General features: G+C 39.4%; 1 protein-coding gene across 2 annotated transcripts; it reads left to right on the top strand.

The window, feature by feature from the left end:
- The first annotated feature begins 456 nt into the window (after positions 1–456).
- Positions 457–16,058, top strand: tspy (testis specific protein Y-linked). 2 transcript variants are annotated; one of them, XM_034172967.1, is made up of 8 exons: positions 457–1,866; positions 1,971–2,048; positions 2,150–2,261; positions 5,151–5,305; positions 7,778–7,854; positions 8,112–8,284; positions 14,407–14,451; positions 14,641–16,058. In XM_034172967.1, exons 1-8 carry the CDS (start codon positions 937–939, stop codon positions 14,667–14,669), a joined length of 1,599 nt encoding a protein of 532 aa, XP_034028858.1. In that variant the 5' UTR covers positions 457–936; the 3' UTR covers positions 14,670–16,058. The 2 variants fall into 2 exon arrangements, with proteins under 2 accessions (XP_034028858.1, XP_034028859.1); XM_034172968.1 differs by lacking the exon at positions 14,407–14,451 and having other exon boundaries at positions 461–1,866.
- The last annotated feature ends 4,313 nt before the right edge of the window (positions 16,059–20,371 follow it).

Raw genomic sequence — 20,371 nt, 5'->3', positions numbered from 1 at the left:
CCTTTTCTGATGTGACAACAAAACAAATTGCATAAATAACACTAAAACATCAATAAAATTACAATGTGGTAATAAGAAAATATCTCTATATCGTGAATCTAATAAGCATTTTACATTACAACATGATACTAATTTTCCTTTTCTGACATGATACAACAAAACAAATTTGTTGTTATTGATGTTATAGTGTTATTTATGCAGTTGATGTTATAGTGTTATTTATGCAGTTAACTGCATAAATAACACTATAACATCAATAAAATTACACTGTAGTAAAAGAAAACAAAACTATAACACAAGATGTTTGTAGTTAAATCTTTCGTATTATTACAAATCTGGAATTTGAAAACGTTTAGTAATTCTGTATCTTGTTTTTTTAAACAGTGAGGACAAAATAGACTGCGCAGTTTTACCTCTGCTACAGATAATCGGTTTGAACACACCCTTGTGTCTGATTGGCGGAGAGCTTTTAGCGCGACGTGCTGCAGCCAATCACAGGAATGTTTTTCCTGTCATGTCAGTGTTCGAGTAGTAAGCTAAAGGATAATATATGTATAAACTCATATAAAAGACGATTTTTGTCGTTAAGGCAGTATAGCACGGGGAGGTTTGTGTAATTCGACCGAGTCTTTCGTCTTGGAATTTATTCGTGAAGATGTAAATACAGTCATGAGCGCGACGACAAGCGAATTAGATTAAACCTGCTAGTAAATGTTAGCATTAAGCCGCTAATTTTTAACGTTACACAAGGCCGCGGATAATTACCACTGCCGCTTCCTGTTCTGGTTCCGTTGAGAATGTAGGTAACGCTGCGAAACGTTACGACATCTCATTAGCCGTTTAGTTGCCCTACTAGCGTATCCGAGAACAGCGAAGTTACTTTTCAATAGGCTTTCAAGCTGCTCTGCTTGTTAGCTATTTGGCTAGCTAGTTAGCATGAGTGAAACTCGGGAGTGCAGACAGTCCGCTGACTCTGCTTCGAGAAAACGGTGTCTGTCACCACCGTCCGAGCGGGATGATGGGAGCGGGATCCACAGCAAGTACCCCAGGGCAACCAATTCGTCAAACGAAGCAGGGTTAACTTCTGGAAGTTGCAGAAACAGCGAAGCCGAGAGTAAACAAACAGCTGCGAGGCAGTCGGGAGATAACAAGGAAGAAGCTGCTGCAGCTGTGCAGAAAGATCAAGGTTCAAGCAGCACTAATGGTGCACTACGTGTCAAAAACTCAGCTGATGCTGGTCAGGATGCCAGCATCACAGAAAACCCCCAGTTCTCAAATACTGAGAGATCTTCTGGAGGAAATGTGGGGGGAACTGCAGAAAGAGATTATCAATCTTCGTCCACTCTGGATCAGTCGGACTCTGCTGCCATAGCAGCTGCTGAAGCTCTTGCCAGTCTCACAGGGGGAGACGGCGAAGATGGCGAGGAGACACCTTGCTCATCTGAAAAGGCCAAGCAAGCAAAACAAGGGAGTAAATTTAAACACCGTATTGGTCAACAGCTGTCGGACTGTAAAACACAAGCAGCTGCGGACAGCTCCACATCTGTGCACAGTACTGACAAAGACGATGTGGATGAAGGTGATGATTCTGTATCCGGATCTTCTTCCACACCAAGCTCCTCTTTTCCATCAGACAATGAGGATAACGAGGATGGGGAGTGTGCCATTGTCTCCGTTAAAATGGCCCCAGAGATGCGACAGTCTGTGGCTCTTCTGGCACAGGTACAGATGAGACTGGAAGCCCTGGAAAAGAAAAGTGCTAGACTCCACCAGCGGCTGGAGTTGAAGATTAGTCGCCAGCGGCGCCCACATCTGGATCAGCGTAGCTCCATCACAAAAACCATTCCTGGTTTTTGGGTGACAGCAGTATCCTTAAACAATGAAATTCCTTTCTCTCAGACCATGTTGTTCTCACTAAAGTAACTTAAAAAATGCCTGCATTTTGTTTTACCTTGACTTCAATGTGCTAGCTGTTGAATCATCCTCATCTGTCAGCTCACATTGATGAGACTGATGAAGATGCGCTTAGTTACATGACCGATCTTGAGGTAGGACAGTTACATGTCAGGTTTTTACATGCTGCTTTTTTTTTTTCTTTTTTTTTTGTATGTTTGAGTGACACTAAAGCATGTCTTCCTGTATTTCTCAGATTGAGTCTTTCACAAATAATAAACTGGGCTACAGGATCCGCTTCCACTTCAGACGAAACCCCTACTTTCAGAATAACATCATCATGAAAGAGCTACACCTTGGGATGGGAGGTGACTAAAAAGCTGTTGTTTCTAATGCCAGGTTATGAGTGTAAAAATGCACACTTTATAGTACTATTGTAAATGTGACACAATATATGGTTCAAAAAATGTATATTGTTGAGCTAGGTGAGGATCTCAATTATAAATTAAAAAAGGAACATTGTCACTAGTTTATTTGAATAGGTAGCAGTTCATTTATATTTCATTTGGGTATATTTGGTCATTATTTGGAAGTGACGCACTTCCTCTAACAGTTTCTAAATTGTGCTGAGTGAGTGAGTATAGAGTCAGAAAACCTAACTAATGTTTCAGCTGTATGTTAAATGATGCAGTGAAGAAAATGTTTGATTATTGTACATCTTGTTTGTTTTTATATAGCAGTGACAGACCAAGGCCACACCTTGGTGTGGCTAGAAAAATGCATAGTTTCATCCATCTAAATAAATGTGCTTCATCCCAGCCATTTGTATTTACAATAACTCAAATGCAATAAATCATATTATCTTGTCATTCATCAAAATAAAAGAACATATACTGAGGGACACGCCCCACCTGAGCAGCCACTCTGTTTTGTATAAACCTGAGATGGTCAGGTTTCAAGCTAAGCAAAGAAATGCCTGATTAGTACTTGGATGGGAGACCAGGAGCTGTATGTGTTTCTCCAGGTAAAACTGTGGTCGCATCAAGAAAAGCATCCGGTGTAAAGCGTGTGCCACATCTCAATGTAGACCTGTACTGGTTCTGCTGTGGCAACCCTTAACGAATGGGGTCAGCTGAAAGACAAATGGCATCAATTGAAAATGAGGCCTCATTGTGCCACCACTTACTCACACTCATCTTCAGCCGCTTACTCCAATAAAGGGTTACGGGGCGGCTGGAGCAGGATGGCAGTGTGTTGCTGGGCCACATATACAGTGCATCCAGAAAGTATCCACAGTGCGGTTATAGCCTTATTCCAAAATGGAGTAAATGTATTTTTCCCCTCAAAATTCAACTCACACCTCATAATGACAACATGAAAAAAGTTTTTGGAAATTTTTGCTTTTTTTTTTTTTTTTGAAAACTAAGAAATCACATATACATAAGTATTCACACTCTTTGCTCAATAGTTTGTTGATGCACTTTTGGCAGCAATTACAGCCTCAAGTCTTCTTGAATATGATGCCACAATTTTGCCACACCTATCTTTGAGCAATTTTGCCCATTCCTTTTGCAGCACCTCTCTAGCTCCATCAGGTTGGATGAGGAGCGTCGGTTCGCACCCATTTTCAGATCTCTCAAGAGATGTTCAATCGGATTCAGGTCTGGGCTCTGGCTGGGTCACTCAAGGACATTCACAGAGTTGTCCTGAAGCCACTCCTTTGATATCTTGGCTGTGTGCTTAGGACCATTGTCCTGCTGACAGATGAACTGCCACCCCAGTCTGAGCGCTCTGGAGCAGGTTTTCATCCACATTGTCTCTGTACGTTGCTGTATTCATCTTTCCCTCAATCTTGACTAGTCCCTGCTGCCGAAAAACATGCCCACAGCATGATGCTGCCACCACCATGCTTCACTGTAGGGATGGTGCCTGGTTTCTGCCAAACGTGACACCTGGCATTCACGCCAAGAGTTCAATTTTTGTCTTATCAGACCAGAGGATTTTGGTTCACATGGTATGAGAGCCCTTCTGTTGCCTTTTGGCAAACTCCAAGGAGTCGGCTGTGTGCCTTTTACTAAGGAGTAGCTTCTGTTTGGTCACTCTACCATACAGGCCTGATTGGTGGATTGCTACACAGATGGCTGTCCTTCTGGAAGGTTCTCCTCTCTCCATAGAGGAATGCTGGAGCTCTGACAGAGTGACCATCAGGTTCTTGGTCACCTCCCTGACTAAGGCCCTTCTCCCATGATCATTCATGTTAGACGCGTGGCCAGCTCTAGGAAGCGTCCTGATAGATCTGAACTTCTTCCATTTACAGATGATGAGGCCACTGTACTAATTGGGACCTTCAAAGCAGCAGAAAGTTTATTTATTTATTTTTAACAAATTTGCAATAATAAAAAAACACAATATTTTGTTTTTTTCACCCACATAGTCATTATGGGGTGTAATCTGTAGAATTTTGAGGAAAAAAAATGAATTTCAAACATTTTGGAATACGCCTGTAACATAAAATGTGGAAAAACTGAAGCACTGAATACTTTTTGGATGCACTGTATATGCATTTTGATCTATGGCTGTTATAAGGCTGTCATTCAATCCTCTGGTGATCCTGTTGTCTGCAGTTGTCTGAATTCTGTTGTGCAGATTCTGGTATTTGTCCAGTAGCAGGTGGTCTGTTGTGAATTGCATCGTCCAGCTCTGAGGGTTATTAAGTATGGTTGAATAGGGTGTCTGCTTCTAGGCCAGCAGTTTTTTCTTCTTGCCTACATTTACTGGCTGCATCTTGTGCAAGTGAACTTCATATCAGTCTGCATTTCTTTGCTCCTTCTTCCTGTAGCCTGCTTTGCAAGCATCTTGGATACAGAGTTCAGCTACCAATATGTAGATCTGAGTTTGTTTCCTGGTCATGCTACCTGTCTGTGTCCTTAGATAAGACACTTGATCTGCATTGTCTCAGTCCACCCTGCTTTAAATGGGTGTCAGCCTTGATTGGGGACATAACCTTTGATGGAGTGGTGCCCAAACAATGGGAAGTCCTAGATTTTCATGGAGACTTTCCTAGACTTTCATGTTCTGTTAAAATTATTGAGAACACCCCTGACTATAAGTGATTAATGAACATGTTTTGATCATATTTTGATGACTGTATTTGAAAAACATTTTGCACAGACAAGACATGCATTGTCATTTCACTGCATCTTAATTTTACACATTTAAATCTGGTTGAGATTCTAACTGTGAGTCTTCATCTGCAGGCTCTCCCATGTCATTTTCCAACCCCATTCTGTGGCATCGTGGGCATAACCTGACAGCCCACAGTGAACCCAGGAAAACTGTACGTGGGGTTTACCAGACGTTTTTCAGCTGGTTCAATGACCATAGCAGCCCAGCTCAAGATGATGTCGCTCAGGTATGACTAATGCATGCATTGTGTCAGTTCATGATTGTATCAGTCAGACATCAGCAGTCAGTACATCAGTATTAATTCTGTCACTGTTAGGGCTTTCATTGTTACAGTACTTGCATAAATATGGCAGGGGATCCAGTGCAGAAACTGTGTGGTTCAAATTTTAAAATAGCAAGTTACCAGACCCTTAGTATTACAAATTTGTGGTACATTTAGTGGGAAAGGGGCTCTTATCTTTGTGATGTTGCAGTTGACTAGAAAGGATGCTGTCAGGGCAGCTATGTTCTGTTCAAATTTCTGTTGGATGTGAGAGTAGGCCATTTACGCCAGCTTGCATGTAAAAATAAATATTTCAGATGCATTAAAAAAATGCAGAGCTCGCAGCACATTCAAAAATAGTGTTGAACCAATATGGATTAAGCATAGTGGAATGGTTGTTTATTACCCAAGAATTAGGTGTTTCAAATTTAATTGTGTCATACTAGCATAGTACAGCAGGTGTTGCACAATATATAATGTTCCTCAAAGATCTTTTATATTTTTCCCAGAGTATGAAGTGGAGGTGATTGATATTTAGGTAGGAAATAGTTGTTGATTTCATTTTTTTGCAAGTGATATATTTAACAATGCAAAACTTGGAAAAACACAACAAGGAGGGATACTCAGGCAGTGAAACACCTGCTGTGCCATGCGTGTTTGACACATTTCCGTTTATTCTTGGGTATAAAAGTCTTTCCAACTGAATTACGTCAAACAAGCATGCTACACACGCACACACACTGTGTAGTTACTATCAAACAACCTTCTAGACGTTGCATGACCTTTGACCTTGACTGAGCGTAGTTTTAACCAGTTCCTAGAAGTAGCTCTCATTCTCTCTTGCTCGCTCGCTTGCTTGCTCCACATGAAAGCATTGGACAAAAATTTGACCTTTGCCTGTGAATTTCACTTTGGTTGAGTTGGTGGGGGGAGAGATCCAGTTTGCCTTTTTGAATTCAGTGATTTAAAAACAAACAACTTTAATTCATATGGGTCAAAACTTTAAGTTATTTTGTTCACACACAGATGAACATAAAAGATGAAAAATGACGCTACTGCATGTGGGTGTAAAAAAAAAAAAAAAAAAAAAATGAATATTCTTTGTAAACATTGATTTAGTGCAGATGTTTGTGATACATCTGTCAAATCATTTATATAATCATATCCAAATATAATCATCAGAAATTAACTGCCAGTGGGACAAACTAACTCATGTTTTTAATGTTAATTCATATAATTTTGAAGATACATTTACAACTTTTATGTAAAACCATTCATTCATTGTCTAAACCTGCTCATTCCAGTTAAAGTTCACCAGGTTGCTGGAGCCTGTCCCAGCAGCCATTGTGCAAGAGGCAGGGTACATCCTGGGCAGGCTGTCAGTCTTTCATAGGGCTCTACAAAACCAGTGACTTATTAAACATCCTGATTCTGTTCTTAATTATTTAAACTAAAGTGGACGAATGCTTGTTGTATGAACTGAGCTGTAAATGGTTTGGAATCCTCCTTAGGCTGGGATTCATAATTTAAGTAACCATGCTGTAGACAGACTACAACCTTTACGCACTGTGTCCAGTGTGTATTTGAATAGGGTTGAAGTCCTGGGTTGAACAGAAAATTATGTTCTCCAGTTGAATCTAAATAAAACATAAGACATGTGCATGCATATCTGAGCAGTATTGTTCATTCATTTAAACTATGTGGTTGTTTGTTAGGTCTAAAAATCTTATATGGGATGGCAGATAAAGTAAAAGCTCACTTTTTTAGTTCAAGGTTTTTAGAGGCATAAAATTTGATAAGGGTGTAGTAGCACTGAAATTAGAGGCTCTACCTCAGGTTCATTGTACTTTTGTGCAATGACAAAGATATTCTGATTCTGTTAACATGATGCAAACATGTATTTTAATCTGCATTACTTAATCATTGCATTTAAACGGTTATGTTCCTCTATGTTTAAGATCTTGTTGACATTCTAAATTGGTGCATTTTCTGAGACAAGTTGTTCCTTTTCAGGCTGAAGTGCATAAAGGTTTCAGGTTTTATGTTACAAGCTTTTGAATGGGAGATGCTGAAAAGCGGTCAGAACGTTAAAGCCTGATATGACTCGGCGACATGCATAAAGTAAAAATTTTGCTTCAATGGGAAATCTTTTTTCCAAAAATACTCCATTAACTCCAGTATTACCCAACAAACTCCCAAGTTAAATAAAAAATTAAGGTCTTAAATAAAACAAACAAAAAAACTTTGATGCCAAGGTCTTTCACATTAGGTCCCTTATTCAGGAAAGTCTTCCTGCTAGGAAGATTTGTATTAAAATCATACCATAATTCAAAACTCTTTTCTGGCTTTGGTAATGCTGCAGACTGTTTGTACAGTCTTACAGAACATGTTAGTCCACATATACTGAATGAAACTGACCTTTGTGCTGGTGTTTAGATACTTAAGGATGACCTCTACCGAGACCCTCTGAGATATTACCTCACTCCACTATGGGAACCAAGAGAGAACGGCAGGTACAACAAACAATCTCTTATACCAGCTTTTCAGTGTGTAAATCTGCAGACACAAACTGTGTAATGTGTAAATGGGGAAACAAACTGCTAATTAAGTGCTAAACTCTGGGAACATTTGTGTCCATTCAAATTATTGTTACCGTAAATATGAACAGTTTGTTGCCTTTTTCTGCTTGATAAGGCCAGGTGGGATACTTGCCAAACCAGTGCCTCACTCCTTTTTGGGTTGGTTGGTTGGTTGTTTGTTTCCTCCATAGTACTGCCAGTGGGACCAGAGTATCTGGAAACGGTAATGGGGATGAGTGTGTGGTAATCTCTGACTCAGATGATGAGACTGGTGATGAGCATGGTGAGGCTGAACAAGGCCACAGTAAGGAGCAGGAAGAAGAAGAGGAGGAGGAGGAAGAAGAAGACAGGGGACCAAGTGCGGGTCAGTGGAGGAGTAGAACTTAAGTTTCCTGAGCTAAAACCCTTAAACACCTTAAAGCTTTTTGATGTACAGTTTATTTCTACCAATAAAACAAATGCACTTTCGACTAGAACAGAAGCTAATACTTATTTTCATCATTGATTAATCTATAAATTATTTCTTACGTATTTGTTTAATTGTTGCATGTGAAATGTCAAAATAGTTTTCAAAAAGTCCTGAATTCCACAGAACACAAAATGTCTTCCAATTACTTGTTTTGACCAAGTAACAATTCAAAATCCACAGATATCCAGTTGTCTGACAGTGGTTGAAACAAGTTAATTTCAAATTCGAAGTCAAGCCACTAGGCACTTGCCTTCTCTAAGCTCCTCCCACAACTGAGTTTTTGCCTTGGCTGCAGTCATGCTGGCCTTCTGGTACCTGTTCGCTGATTCTGGAGATCTCTGTGCACACAGAAAAGACCTCAGACTTCCTTCAGCCTGACAGCTTCCATCACCACAGATTTGAACTAGTGGGATCTTAGGTTGACAGTGCTACAATCAAGAGCAACCATCTGGCCACACCTCAGAACAGCTGCTTCAACAATAGAGGCCTTATGGCCCTGTCACACCTTGACGATTTAGCCTGCGTATGCCGGCCGTATTAAAAATGCTGGCACATGTGGGCGTACATCTAATAAATTAATGCAGCTGTCACACATTGGCAATTATCCAGTGTATGCCGACAGCCCCGTTTCCACCCAGTGGTTCGTATCTTGGTGGACCATTTTCATTGTGTACAGAATGCTGACGAGTCGACAGGCTGTGGTAAATGCTGCCATGAATGAACGAACTGCTTTCTCTTTAAATTAGAGGTCTCAAATCGATTCCAGAAAGGGCCAAGAGGGTGCAGATTTTCTTTGCAACCAGCCACTCCACCAGGTGATTTCACTGATTAACTTATTCCATCTGCTCAAAGTGATGTTAATCAGTGAAATCACCTGGTGGAGTGGCTGGTTGCAAAGAAAACCTACACTCTCTTGGCCTTTTCTGGACTCAGTTTGAAACCATTGCTTTAAATGTGTAGAGCGCTGTTGATTTCTGATCAGGTCCACTAATCAGACCTGATCAGGTCATCACAGACCTGAATAATGAAATGCTGTGATGATTTAAACTTTTAAAGCGCCAGTCGACCGCGATCACGTGTGGTCTGAATGAAGATCTGAATGTGTGATCTGTCGGTGTGGTGATCACCGACAGCGACGGCGCTTTAAGTGTTTAAACAGTGCATTAATCAGGCGTGATCACCCTGATCGATCAGGTCGTCTGATGATCACACAACAGCGACGGTGCTTTAACAGTTTAACTCATCACAGTGCTTCTCTGTGAGAAACGCACCTGGAGCAGAAACACTACATTTCCAGTCACAAATTAAAGTATTTTCAGACGTCATTTAAAAAAATCAGGAGCTTTATGTGGATTCATGTCCATCTGTGATGGTGAATTGGGCTGAAATGAACAGGTCAGATTTACTCCATGTGTGAATGAAACAGTCTGCCCGCATGAGGACCGCAGGATTCAGCCAGTCAGTGGTCAGCATTAATGGACAATTTTAGACTTACAGTAGTGTTCAGAATAATAGTAGTGCTATGTGACTAAAAAGATTAATCCAGGTTTTGAGTGTATTTCTTATTGTTACATGGGAAACAAGGTACCAGTAGATTCAGTAGATTCTCACAAATCCAACAAGACCAAGCATTCATGATATGCACACTCTTAAGGCTATGAAATTGGGCTATTAGTAAAAAAAAAAAAAAAAAAGTAGAAAAGGGGGTGTTCACAATAATAGTAGCATCTGCTGTTGATGCTACAAACTCAAACTATTATGTTCAAACTGCTTTTTTAGCAATCCTGTGAATCACTAAACTAGTATTTAGTTGTATAACCACAGTTTTTCATGATTTCTTCACATCTGCGAGGCATTAATTTTGTTGGTTTGGAACCTAGTGTTTACTAGTGTGCTTGGGGTCATTGTCTTGTTGAAACACCCATTCCAAGGGCATGTCCTCTTCAGCATAAGGCAACATGACCTCTTCAAGTATTTTGACATATCCAAACTGACCCATGATACCTGGTATGCGATGTATAGGCCCAACACCATAGTAGGAGAAACATGCCCATATCATGATGCTTGCACCACCATGCTTCACTGTCTTCACTGTGAACTGTGGCTTGAATTCAGAGTTTGGGTATTGTCTCACAAGCTGTCTGCGGCCCTTGGACACAAAAAGAACAATTTTACTCTCATCAGTCCACAAAATATTCCTCTATTTCTCTTTAGGCCAGTTGATGTGTTCTTTGGCAAATTGTAACCTGTTCTGCACGTCTTTTATTTAACAGAGGGACTTTGCGGGGGATTCTTGCAAATAAACTAGCTTCACACAGGCGTCTTCTAACTGTCACAGCACTTACAGGTAACTCCAGAGTGTCTTTGATCATCCTGGAGCTGATCAATGGGTGAGCCTTTGCCATTCTGGTTATTCTTCTATCCATTTTGATGGTTGTTTTCCGTTTTCTTCCATGCGTCTCTGTTTTTTTTTTTTTTTTTTTTTTTTTTTCCATTTTAAAGCATTGGAGATCATTGTAGATGAACAGCCTATAATTTTTTGCACCTGCGTATAAGTTTTCCCCTCTCCATTCAACTTTTTAATCAAACTACGCTGTTCTTCTGAACAATGTCTTGAACGTCCCATTTTCCTCAGGCTTTCAAAGAGAAAAGCATGTTCAATAGGTGCTGGCTTCATCCTCACATAGGGGACACCTGATTCACACCTGTTTGTTCCACAAATTTGACGAACTCACTGACTGAATGCCACACTACTATTATTGTGAACACCCCCTTTTCTACTTTTTTTTTTACTAATAGCCCAATTTCATAGCCTTAAGAGTGTGCATATCATGAATGCTTGGTCTTGTTGGATTTGTGAGAATCTACTGAATCTACTGGTACCTTGTTTCCCATGTAACAATAAGAAATATACTCAAAACCTGGATTAATCTTTTTAGTCACATAGCACTACTTTTATTCTGAACACTACTGTATGAGTAAATTACAAGAAACGTGTGCCCACAATCACATAACTTACCTGCAACTCATGTACCGCATGTGTGGTACGAATGAGTCACACGCTGGTATGCGTTGAAAATTTTTAGCATGCCCAAAATTTTTTGAGGAGCTCAGCTTATTAGGATGTATATCGGCGAGCTTCAACGTGCGCTTAACTTATAAAAAACTTACCATTATTAGACATGCCAGCATTTTTAATACGATTGGCATACGCTGGCTAAATCATCAAGAGGTGACAGGGCCGTTAAACATGGACCACTCCAACTCCATGTCCCCAACCTTTCTTGGAATGTAGAAGAAGTTTCTTCAGTCATGAATTAAAGGCCATCTGGACAGGTTCTTCCACCAAATGTTTCCAGAGAACCCATCACAACTTGTTTAGGTTTTCCAGGTTGGTTTGGTGTATTACCCTGTCATCTTACACTGCTCATCACTTAGTGCTGATCAATTGACAGCTCTCTCTTTGAGTGTCTAAGACACATTGACAGCTCTAATGATGTGATTACTTAATCAATCATCAACTTTTGACCAAGGGTGCTCTGATACCAAGTGTACTTATGAACACCCTTGTGTTCGAACAAGGTGTTTGTGATGGCGAGTTCTTGACTAGTGCTGAAGTCCAGTAATAGTACACTCTTTCAGATTGGGGAGGGGGGGGGGGGGGCAATCACTTTACAAGTTTCTCCATCATTGTTAATGTGAGCACTAAAGTCCCCCAGCAGAACTGTTGAGTCCCCAGCAGGAACCTTTTCCAGGACTCCACCAAGAGCAGGGGCAGGCAACTTGTTCCAGAAAGGGCCAAGAGGGTGCAGGTTTTCTTTGCAACCAGCCACTCCACCAGGTGATTTCACTGATTAACTGATTCCATCTGCTCAAAGTGATATTAATCAGTGAAATCACCTGGTGGAGTCAGTGGCTGCAAAGAAAACCTGCACCCTCTTGGCCCTTTCTGGAACAAGTTGTCCACCCCTGACCTAGAGTGTTCAAGAAAGCTGAAGTACTCAAAACTGCTGTTTGGTGCATATGCACAAACAGAGTCCTCTCTGCAACACGAAGTCGCTTTGATGCATTCCTCTAATTCACTGGGGAAGTCAGCAATATTATTGGACTCAGCTGGTGGCTAGTGAGTATCCTCACACCTGCCCAGCACCTCTTACCCTGTTCAACTCCAGAGAAAGAGTCCCGGCCAGTAGGCGCTAACCTAAAACCCTGGCTCCAGGAGCTGGCCCCCAGTCTCCATAAACTGGATGAAGTAACTTTGTTTTTGTATCACTCGTGAAAGGGTCATTTTTGAATCACCCTTCAGCTGTCTCCTCACCTGGGACCACCATAGGAGGCCTTACCAGAGCTAGTACTCCAGGCAACACAGTTCCCAGGATCACTGGAACGCACAAACCCCTCCACTGTGTTAAAGCATCTTAAAAGAGATATTTGTAAAACTGGAAAAACTTTAAATTTTTCCTCACTTAAGAAAGTTTAAGATAAGACTCTTACTTTTAAAGACCAGGGGTTTTCAAAGTGTGGGAGAGTGACACCCCCCCCCCCCCCCCCCCTCAGAGAACAAATGAATAACTGCCCCCCCCCCCCCCCCAACCAAAGCACATTCACACAATTTCAACAGCTTTGTGTTTCTTTTTAGTCTTTTACACGTTAAACATATTTTAAATATATTTGTGTTTTTAAGGAACTGCCTATGCATTTACACATTTTACAGCCTTTGTAGACATTTTAAACATATTAAAAAAAAAATTTTCTATTCTTCTATTTTTACCTTTTGTCATATTTTAAATGTCATTCTTTAAACATTTAAACATCTCTGTGTTTTTAAATGACATAACTAACCTGACAAATCAACATCCAGACCGTGTGTGTGTGTGTGTGTGTGTGTGTGTGTGTGTGTGTTTTACCAGCAGTGTAACTGGACTTATGCCTTGAGTCATGAAGGAAGATTAATGGGAATTTTATTCAGTCTTACCCATAAAGTGTAAATAAAGATGGACGATGCCCCCCCATTAACTCAGTGTGAAGTGGCCAGCTCGAGTTTGGGAGCATACATCAGTGCTGGTTGTTGCTGCAAACTCATGGAACTGCTTTGGATCTTGATTATCTGCCACAGCCACGTTTTACCGGGGCATTTCTTTGGCCTAGTGCTGTCACTGGGTTCCTCAGCAATGAGGCATGTGCATGGTGGACCATGGTCATGATTAATCCAATAGAACTCATCTGTATCTGCTCTGAAGTATGTACTGGGAAGGGGGTGAGGGGTGGAGATCAGACACTTGGAGAGTACCGAGGGTAATGCCACTTAAGGTTGGTGTACTGTGCTGTACGGCGAGTGTCTGTCTCTTAGTGAGGATGACACTGTTCAAAAATGAAAGCCAAACTCAAGTTAATACAGGTGTTGCTTGTTCAAGATACAAGTGCTTTTACCGTATTTTCCAGAGTACAATCACACTTGTTAAAAAATGCCTCTTAAAGAGGAAAAACACATATAAGTCACACATTTTTTTTTCTGTATAATCAGCTCTTTAATTTGGTATGTTTGTGCATTGTTGTAGTCTACTTTTATTATTGGTGTTTATTTTGTTTATTGTTTTGAATCCTGTGAAAGTCCTACATAAATAGTTACTATAATTATTATGATGAATAAGAAATGCATGATTTTTTTTTTTTTTTTTTGGTATATAAGTTGCAGGGCCTTCCAAACTAGAAAAAAGTGACTTATACTCTGGAAAATGTTATGAATTTTTACTTTGATTTTATTTTTACTATCCATGGCCACTTGGAGATGATAGAAGCATTCTGGTTTCATTTTGGGTAGGAGGGTCCTGTAGTGAGACTATCTTTATTTACAGTCTACAGTCCTATTTCTTAAAATTTATGATGGTCAGTCTTTTTAAATATCTTATGGAGTCACATTGGCCGTGAATTGACAGCTTGCTGTGCATGTCTGAAAGTGGCTTTAATGTGTGCGTAATGCAGGCTAAACTGAATAGACAGGTAATATTTCCCCTCAGATGAGAGCCCAGAGGAGGAGGATGCTGGAGAAATTGTGATTGATGGTAAGATTTCACCAGTGATTTAACTTGATCTCACACACATACACAATGGTGGTTGGGAACTTCCCCCTTTTTTTGGTCTTCCCTTTTAATTCTGTTTTTATTTCCCACTCTGACTTGAGTTTGCATTGACAGGAGTAGTTAGACTCCAATGACAAAGGTTGACTCAGCAGCCTTACTTTTCTCCTGCAGGCTCTGACGACAGTGACCAGGAGGCCTAACAAGTGCAGAAGACGACGATGACATGTATGTTGAGAAAGAAGAGCCATCGTTGGACCACAACAGACCAAGGCCAGGGTGTTGGTTTTTGAAGACCACGAGAGGTTAAATTTCTCTTCCTGATGGTCGTTATTTTTATGCACAGAATATCCACTCTTGTTGTTTTATACCTAAAATACAGTTTAAATCAGGGTTAACTACAATGACGAAGCCAAGGCAGCATGTTTCCCTCTATTTTGTAGGCAGTCTGTGCTGGTGTATTCTGCTGTATTCTTAGTTCACACCACAGTTTTCTAGAGAACAGGTTCTTAGACACATTATTTCAGACAGTTTATACAATTAGTGTTCTACTATAGTCTGTCCTCATGGCTGTCTGGTTGCCACTCCTTGCGGGCATTAGATTTTGCATTGCGAATTCTTCACATAGGTGAAAGCAGAACCTCCAGCGGCATTATCACTGATCTTTTCAAGAACGATTTTAGAATCAATATGATTTGTATAAAAAGCTAAATTGAGGTTGTGACAGTACATGTCAGATGCACTGAGTACTGAACCAAAATTTATTCTCAGGGATGATCACGGTGGAAGTTTTTTGAGAGGAAAAAATAAAAAAAACTTTGCTGATTGTGAGACATGTTGGCTGTGTATTAGTACACATGTATTCTGCTGTAATAAGTAGGAACAGCCATCCATCCATTTTCCAAACCCGCTTATTCCAGTTGAGGGTCAGGAGGGGCTGGAGCCTATCCCAGCAGTCATTGGGGGTGAGGCGGTGTACACAAATAGGGCTTTATATGCCAGTTATTTCCTCCCTACTCATTCACACCAACCTTCACCCCGCTTAATAATTTGTAATCCCTCTATTTTTAAATTTGCTGTGTTGTTTGATTTACATTTTTTTTACAAAGCATAAATGCCGGTGAGTATCTTCTTTTCTTTATATTTTAACTTAATGCTTTGTATTTGCTTTCTAAATGGTTTTAATGTTGATTTAGTTTGTATTCATGTTGTTTCAGATTGTGTTTTCTTTTTAAGGTATTTATTACATTGTTGTTTCCATAGTTCTGCATCATAGCATACCTATGAGCTTGAAGTAAAAAAAAACATAATTACTTTAATAATTTGTAGAATAAATAATTTGGTATCCATTGTTTCACAGTGACAAAATAGTGTGCACTGTAACTATACTTGTATTTGTTTACTTTTCTTAGTAATGAGATGTAAATAAATTTGAGCTTCATCTTAATTGTTTTAATAATGGTAAGGTTCATCTCATAATATGGAGTTTTCACAAAGCTATATATATTTTGTGTGCCGTGTTTTGCAGAACACTGTAGTGTAGTAATACCTCCAGTACTGAACAAAAGTTTTAGGCACTGTCCAGTTTTTATGGGAAAAAAAATACAGCGTTTTGTTTTTATTCTTCATCAGCATATCAACAGAACATCAAATGTGAAAATATCTAAATGGTATTTTCCAATAAAAATCAAATGGCCATTTTTTTCTTTCTGTTGAACTAAAGAAAATCAAGTATCAAGCTAGAAACTTTATTTTAAGATTTAAAACCTTTTTAGATATATTGCCCCATGCATGACAACATGTAAAGATGATAGCCAGTGTCACTCAGTAATAAAATGCTTATTTAAAAAAAAAAATGGGTTAGATACAGCCCATTATATTATGATCTCAAGGAGACCGCTTAAAAAAAAATCATGTGGAGGTGAAATTAGGGTTGGGCAATTAAACGATCTTGAAGTGGGATATTAAAGTTAAGCCACTTTTGGTGATAAGCCTTGTATAATTTTACTCAATATTGAAATAGCTTTCCTCTTACTTCATGTGATGTATTTGGAGGCAGCAGAGTGAGCAGCCAGTCAGCGCTGCTGCTTCACTGGAGTGCACATTTTAAAATAGCTACTTTTACAAAATTCTCCTTTACATAAAATATGCAGCAAGTCCATGTTATTCATACAGCACCAACAGTGTGCACCAGTCTTGCTTTGTGTAGACGTATAGGGCCACTAAGCTTCCTAAGATTTAAGGCATAAAAAGAATTTGCTTTGGCACCACTGTAATTTTATTTATTAGCCTTTAAATAGGGATTCATAACATGACATTACTAATACAATAAAAATTTGCGTTGTCTAGTAAAATTGATAAAAAGTTCCCCTGAAGTGTAAATTTTCATAAGAACAAATGACCTTGAGCTGCTTACGGCATCGATGGTTGAGACCAATACAGTCTATGACAGCGAAGTCATAGATCACGTGGGGCCTTCCCTAGACTTGCACAAGGGATTCTGGGAAGCACATAGTGACAGCCAATCAGAGTAGAGAGGCACCATGATCTCTCTGGCTGCTAATCCAGCATGCCAGGAAACGCTCTGAAAGCAAATCTGTTTCTGTATAAAGCGAACATGCTTTTCATGTATTATGTAAAAGTTTGTGAGAAATAAACACTTCTAAATCTAAAAATGCTGTTTTTGTAACCTCATAACACCTCTGAAGTGATTTACAAAGACGTCTCATGGTTATCAGTGTGCACACTACGTGTGCGTGCATCACCCATGGTCAAAGGTAACTTCTGGTCTTTTCAAAAGCTCATGCATGCACACACTCGTGCCCTCCTACGCACAGCGTTAAAAGGTAAATAAAAAACTCATGGAATTCCCCCAAGATAAATATCTTCTCGTCATTAAAATAAGATGTGATTTTACAAGATGTTTCTAAGATAAACCTACATTATAATGCTTGGATTTCAGTTTAAACTAAATTTTTTGAGTTTACTGAAATTTAGGTAGCCCTATAGCATTAATAGGCTCAGTGCTGATACAGCAATAGCTGTCAGCGTCTGTTAGTCAGTGTTGCAGCACTGCAAGTTTTAAAAACCTATTTCACTGTCCTTTGCTTCAGATACACACCAAATATGTTTCTGATGCATGGTGCATGTGATATACCCTTCTTACCAGCCAATCAGATTGAAATTCCACATAGTAGGGAGGGGTGTTATTTCAAAAAATTTGGAAATCTATAAATGTTTGCATGGAATAAACCATAGCAGGATAAATTTTGGGTCATTTGGTTCCATAAACCCATATGGGCGGAGCCAGTGAAGATAACGGGTTCAAAAATCGCCAAAAATATCGACGAAAATGTCATATCTTGAGAACCGCTGCACCTAGAGACTTTAAATTTGGCTCCAAATGTTGCTTGACCCCAAGTTTATTTTCAAAGTCTATAGTAATAATAAGCCTATCTGGTGTTTTTTAAGAGTAATTGACAAAAAAAAACTAATTTCAGTACATATGTTATGATCAATTGTAACAAACAAAATCTATGTAGTTTTTATTTCAGGTACATCAGTTGAGTATAATCATTACATGTAAAGAATGATATGGCCACAATGAACTAATTATAAGCAACAGAGTGGTTTTCTACGTCAACACCACATATACCACACGCGTTACTTGAAATTTTCACACGCTCCGTCCATATGGGTTTTTGGAACCAAATGACCCAAAATTTATCCTGCTACGGTTTATTCTGTGTATATTTCCATATTCCATGTAAACATTTATAGATTTCCAAATTTTTTGAAATAACACCCCTCCCTAACATAAGCAAGTTTTTTGTCTTCTCATGTATGTTTTTGTCCTGGTAACAGAGGTGGCACAATTGCATAGCCAGAGGGGTATTGGGAAGAAAATGCCTCCCCCCCCCACCTCCACCCCACAAACACACCTCTTAGCGTAAAGGTCCACTTTTGAAGACATTTTTGAACATGATAATCATCACAGTGAAGAAGTCCTATATAGGCCCTGAGGGCTGTTGGTGCTGGGGCTTATCGTTGGATTCCATAGTGTCAAGCGGATGAGATTCTATGATTCTCTCTGGACAGGGCATGGGCTACTTCCCCAGGCCGGTGCGCATTTACAGCTGGGTGGACTGAGACAATGTAGATTAGGTCTGCTATCCAAGGACGTAGACAGATAGCATGAGCAGGAATCAGACTCAGGTCTGCATATAGGCAGGCCGAATCCTTATCCACCCAGCTAACTGCTGTACCTGCTATCACAATAATGAAAATTAATGTATTTTTAACCACTTAGATATTGTCCTCTCAGTATTACTCTTGAATGTCCCAGTTTTAGTATAAAAAGTCCATTTGCTTGAATTTTAAAAAGTAAGTAAATGCACAAATAACTTAAACATTCTGGAGCAGCTTGGATTGAAGGTTTTCTTTCACGCAAAACAGAACTGGGCTTGTAACACTCTTAAGTGTAATATCTGGGAAACTACAGATGTTGGATGTGAACTCCCTATTAGCAGATAATACTAAATGACTCAGAACAGGGAAAGAATTAATAAAATAAATCCATCCCTATTGAAAAATCTTGGAACTTTTCATTTAAAAAAAAATGCCCTATATCGTCACTCGCGCATTTTGATTCAGGCAGAGCAAAACTTGTCACTTTCACTGGAGTAGAGGCTTGTGTTTGCTGTCTACAGTCAGCTGATTTGTCACACAAAATCTATCACGGTACAATCAAAAGCCCTTACCTATGACAACATATTGGACAGACACTATGTTCCTGCTGAGAGTGAATGCTTTTATTATTGTACACATTATATGCTTGTAATTGGCTGCTTGTTGTTGCTTATCAAATAATTTGTGATGGTAGTCACAGCTTTTATTTCATTGTTTCAATAAGTTACCAGGCTGGCTAACTTGTTTTCTTTATTAAGGCACATAAATTTGTTTGCACAGATAAGTGATTACATTGTTTTATTTTTTTTAAGTATTCTAAAGTTCAAATAATAAATTATTTGTTTTCTATAGGTTTCAGTCATTATACAATTCAAATCGGCAGCATTATCAAATTAGATCTGTTGATAAATATTGAAATCGATCAATATGGAGGTAAAAAGTTGCAATTATATTATTTTGCCATATCGCCCAGTCCCAGTTCAATTACGTAATCAAATTGTGTATTTAAAAAAAAAAAAAGTTACATGTTTTACTTATTTATACTTTAAAATGATAAACATTTAACAGCGTTATGCACATTTCATGTGCCTAAAACCTTTGCACAGTACTTGTTTGTTGCTTTGCTTTGTTACTTGCTTAAAGATCTATGTCCAATTTTCGAGTCACACCTAATAAAATGGGTGGTTGTTTGACCTTTGTGTGTTCCTTATCTATCACAATGACTTGCTTTCCTCCGGGCACTCCGGTATACTCCCACCTTCAAAAATACAAAAACATGCACATTCAGGTCTGCTCCATTCCCTGCCCTTGACCAAGGTAGTGTTTCTACATCTGGATTTGGTCCCTGAGTACCAGAGTGGCTGCCCACTGCTCCTAGTGGCTGGATTGTGTGTAACTGGAATTAGGATGGGTTAAATACAGAGGACACCTTTCATTGTATCCATGTATGTACAATGACAATAAAAGCGTTTCCTTTAATATTTTCTCCACCCGCTCTGTAATTTGTGCTCGGCCACTAGGTGGCAGTGTAGTTCAGTTTATTATTGCATCCTGGCTTTACCTGTGCTCCTGGATTTGAAGTGATGAATAATTTATTTTATACTTTGGTTGTGGCTTGTGCTGACAAAAAAAAGTCTTGCTTTTACTCAGCAGTCCAGCTGCACAGAACCAGTTGTATAGTTTGAGTTATTGACATACCTGACCTCTGATCTGTTTT

Source organism: Thalassophryne amazonica, chromosome 6 (genome assembly GCF_902500255.1).
Source record: "Thalassophryne amazonica chromosome 6, fThaAma1.1, whole genome shotgun sequence".
NCBI lineage: Eukaryota > Metazoa > Chordata > Actinopteri > Batrachoidiformes > Batrachoididae > Thalassophryne > Thalassophryne amazonica.
The sequence above is the reverse complement of the archived record's forward strand: the minus strand, read 5'-3'. Positions and strand labels throughout refer to the sequence as shown.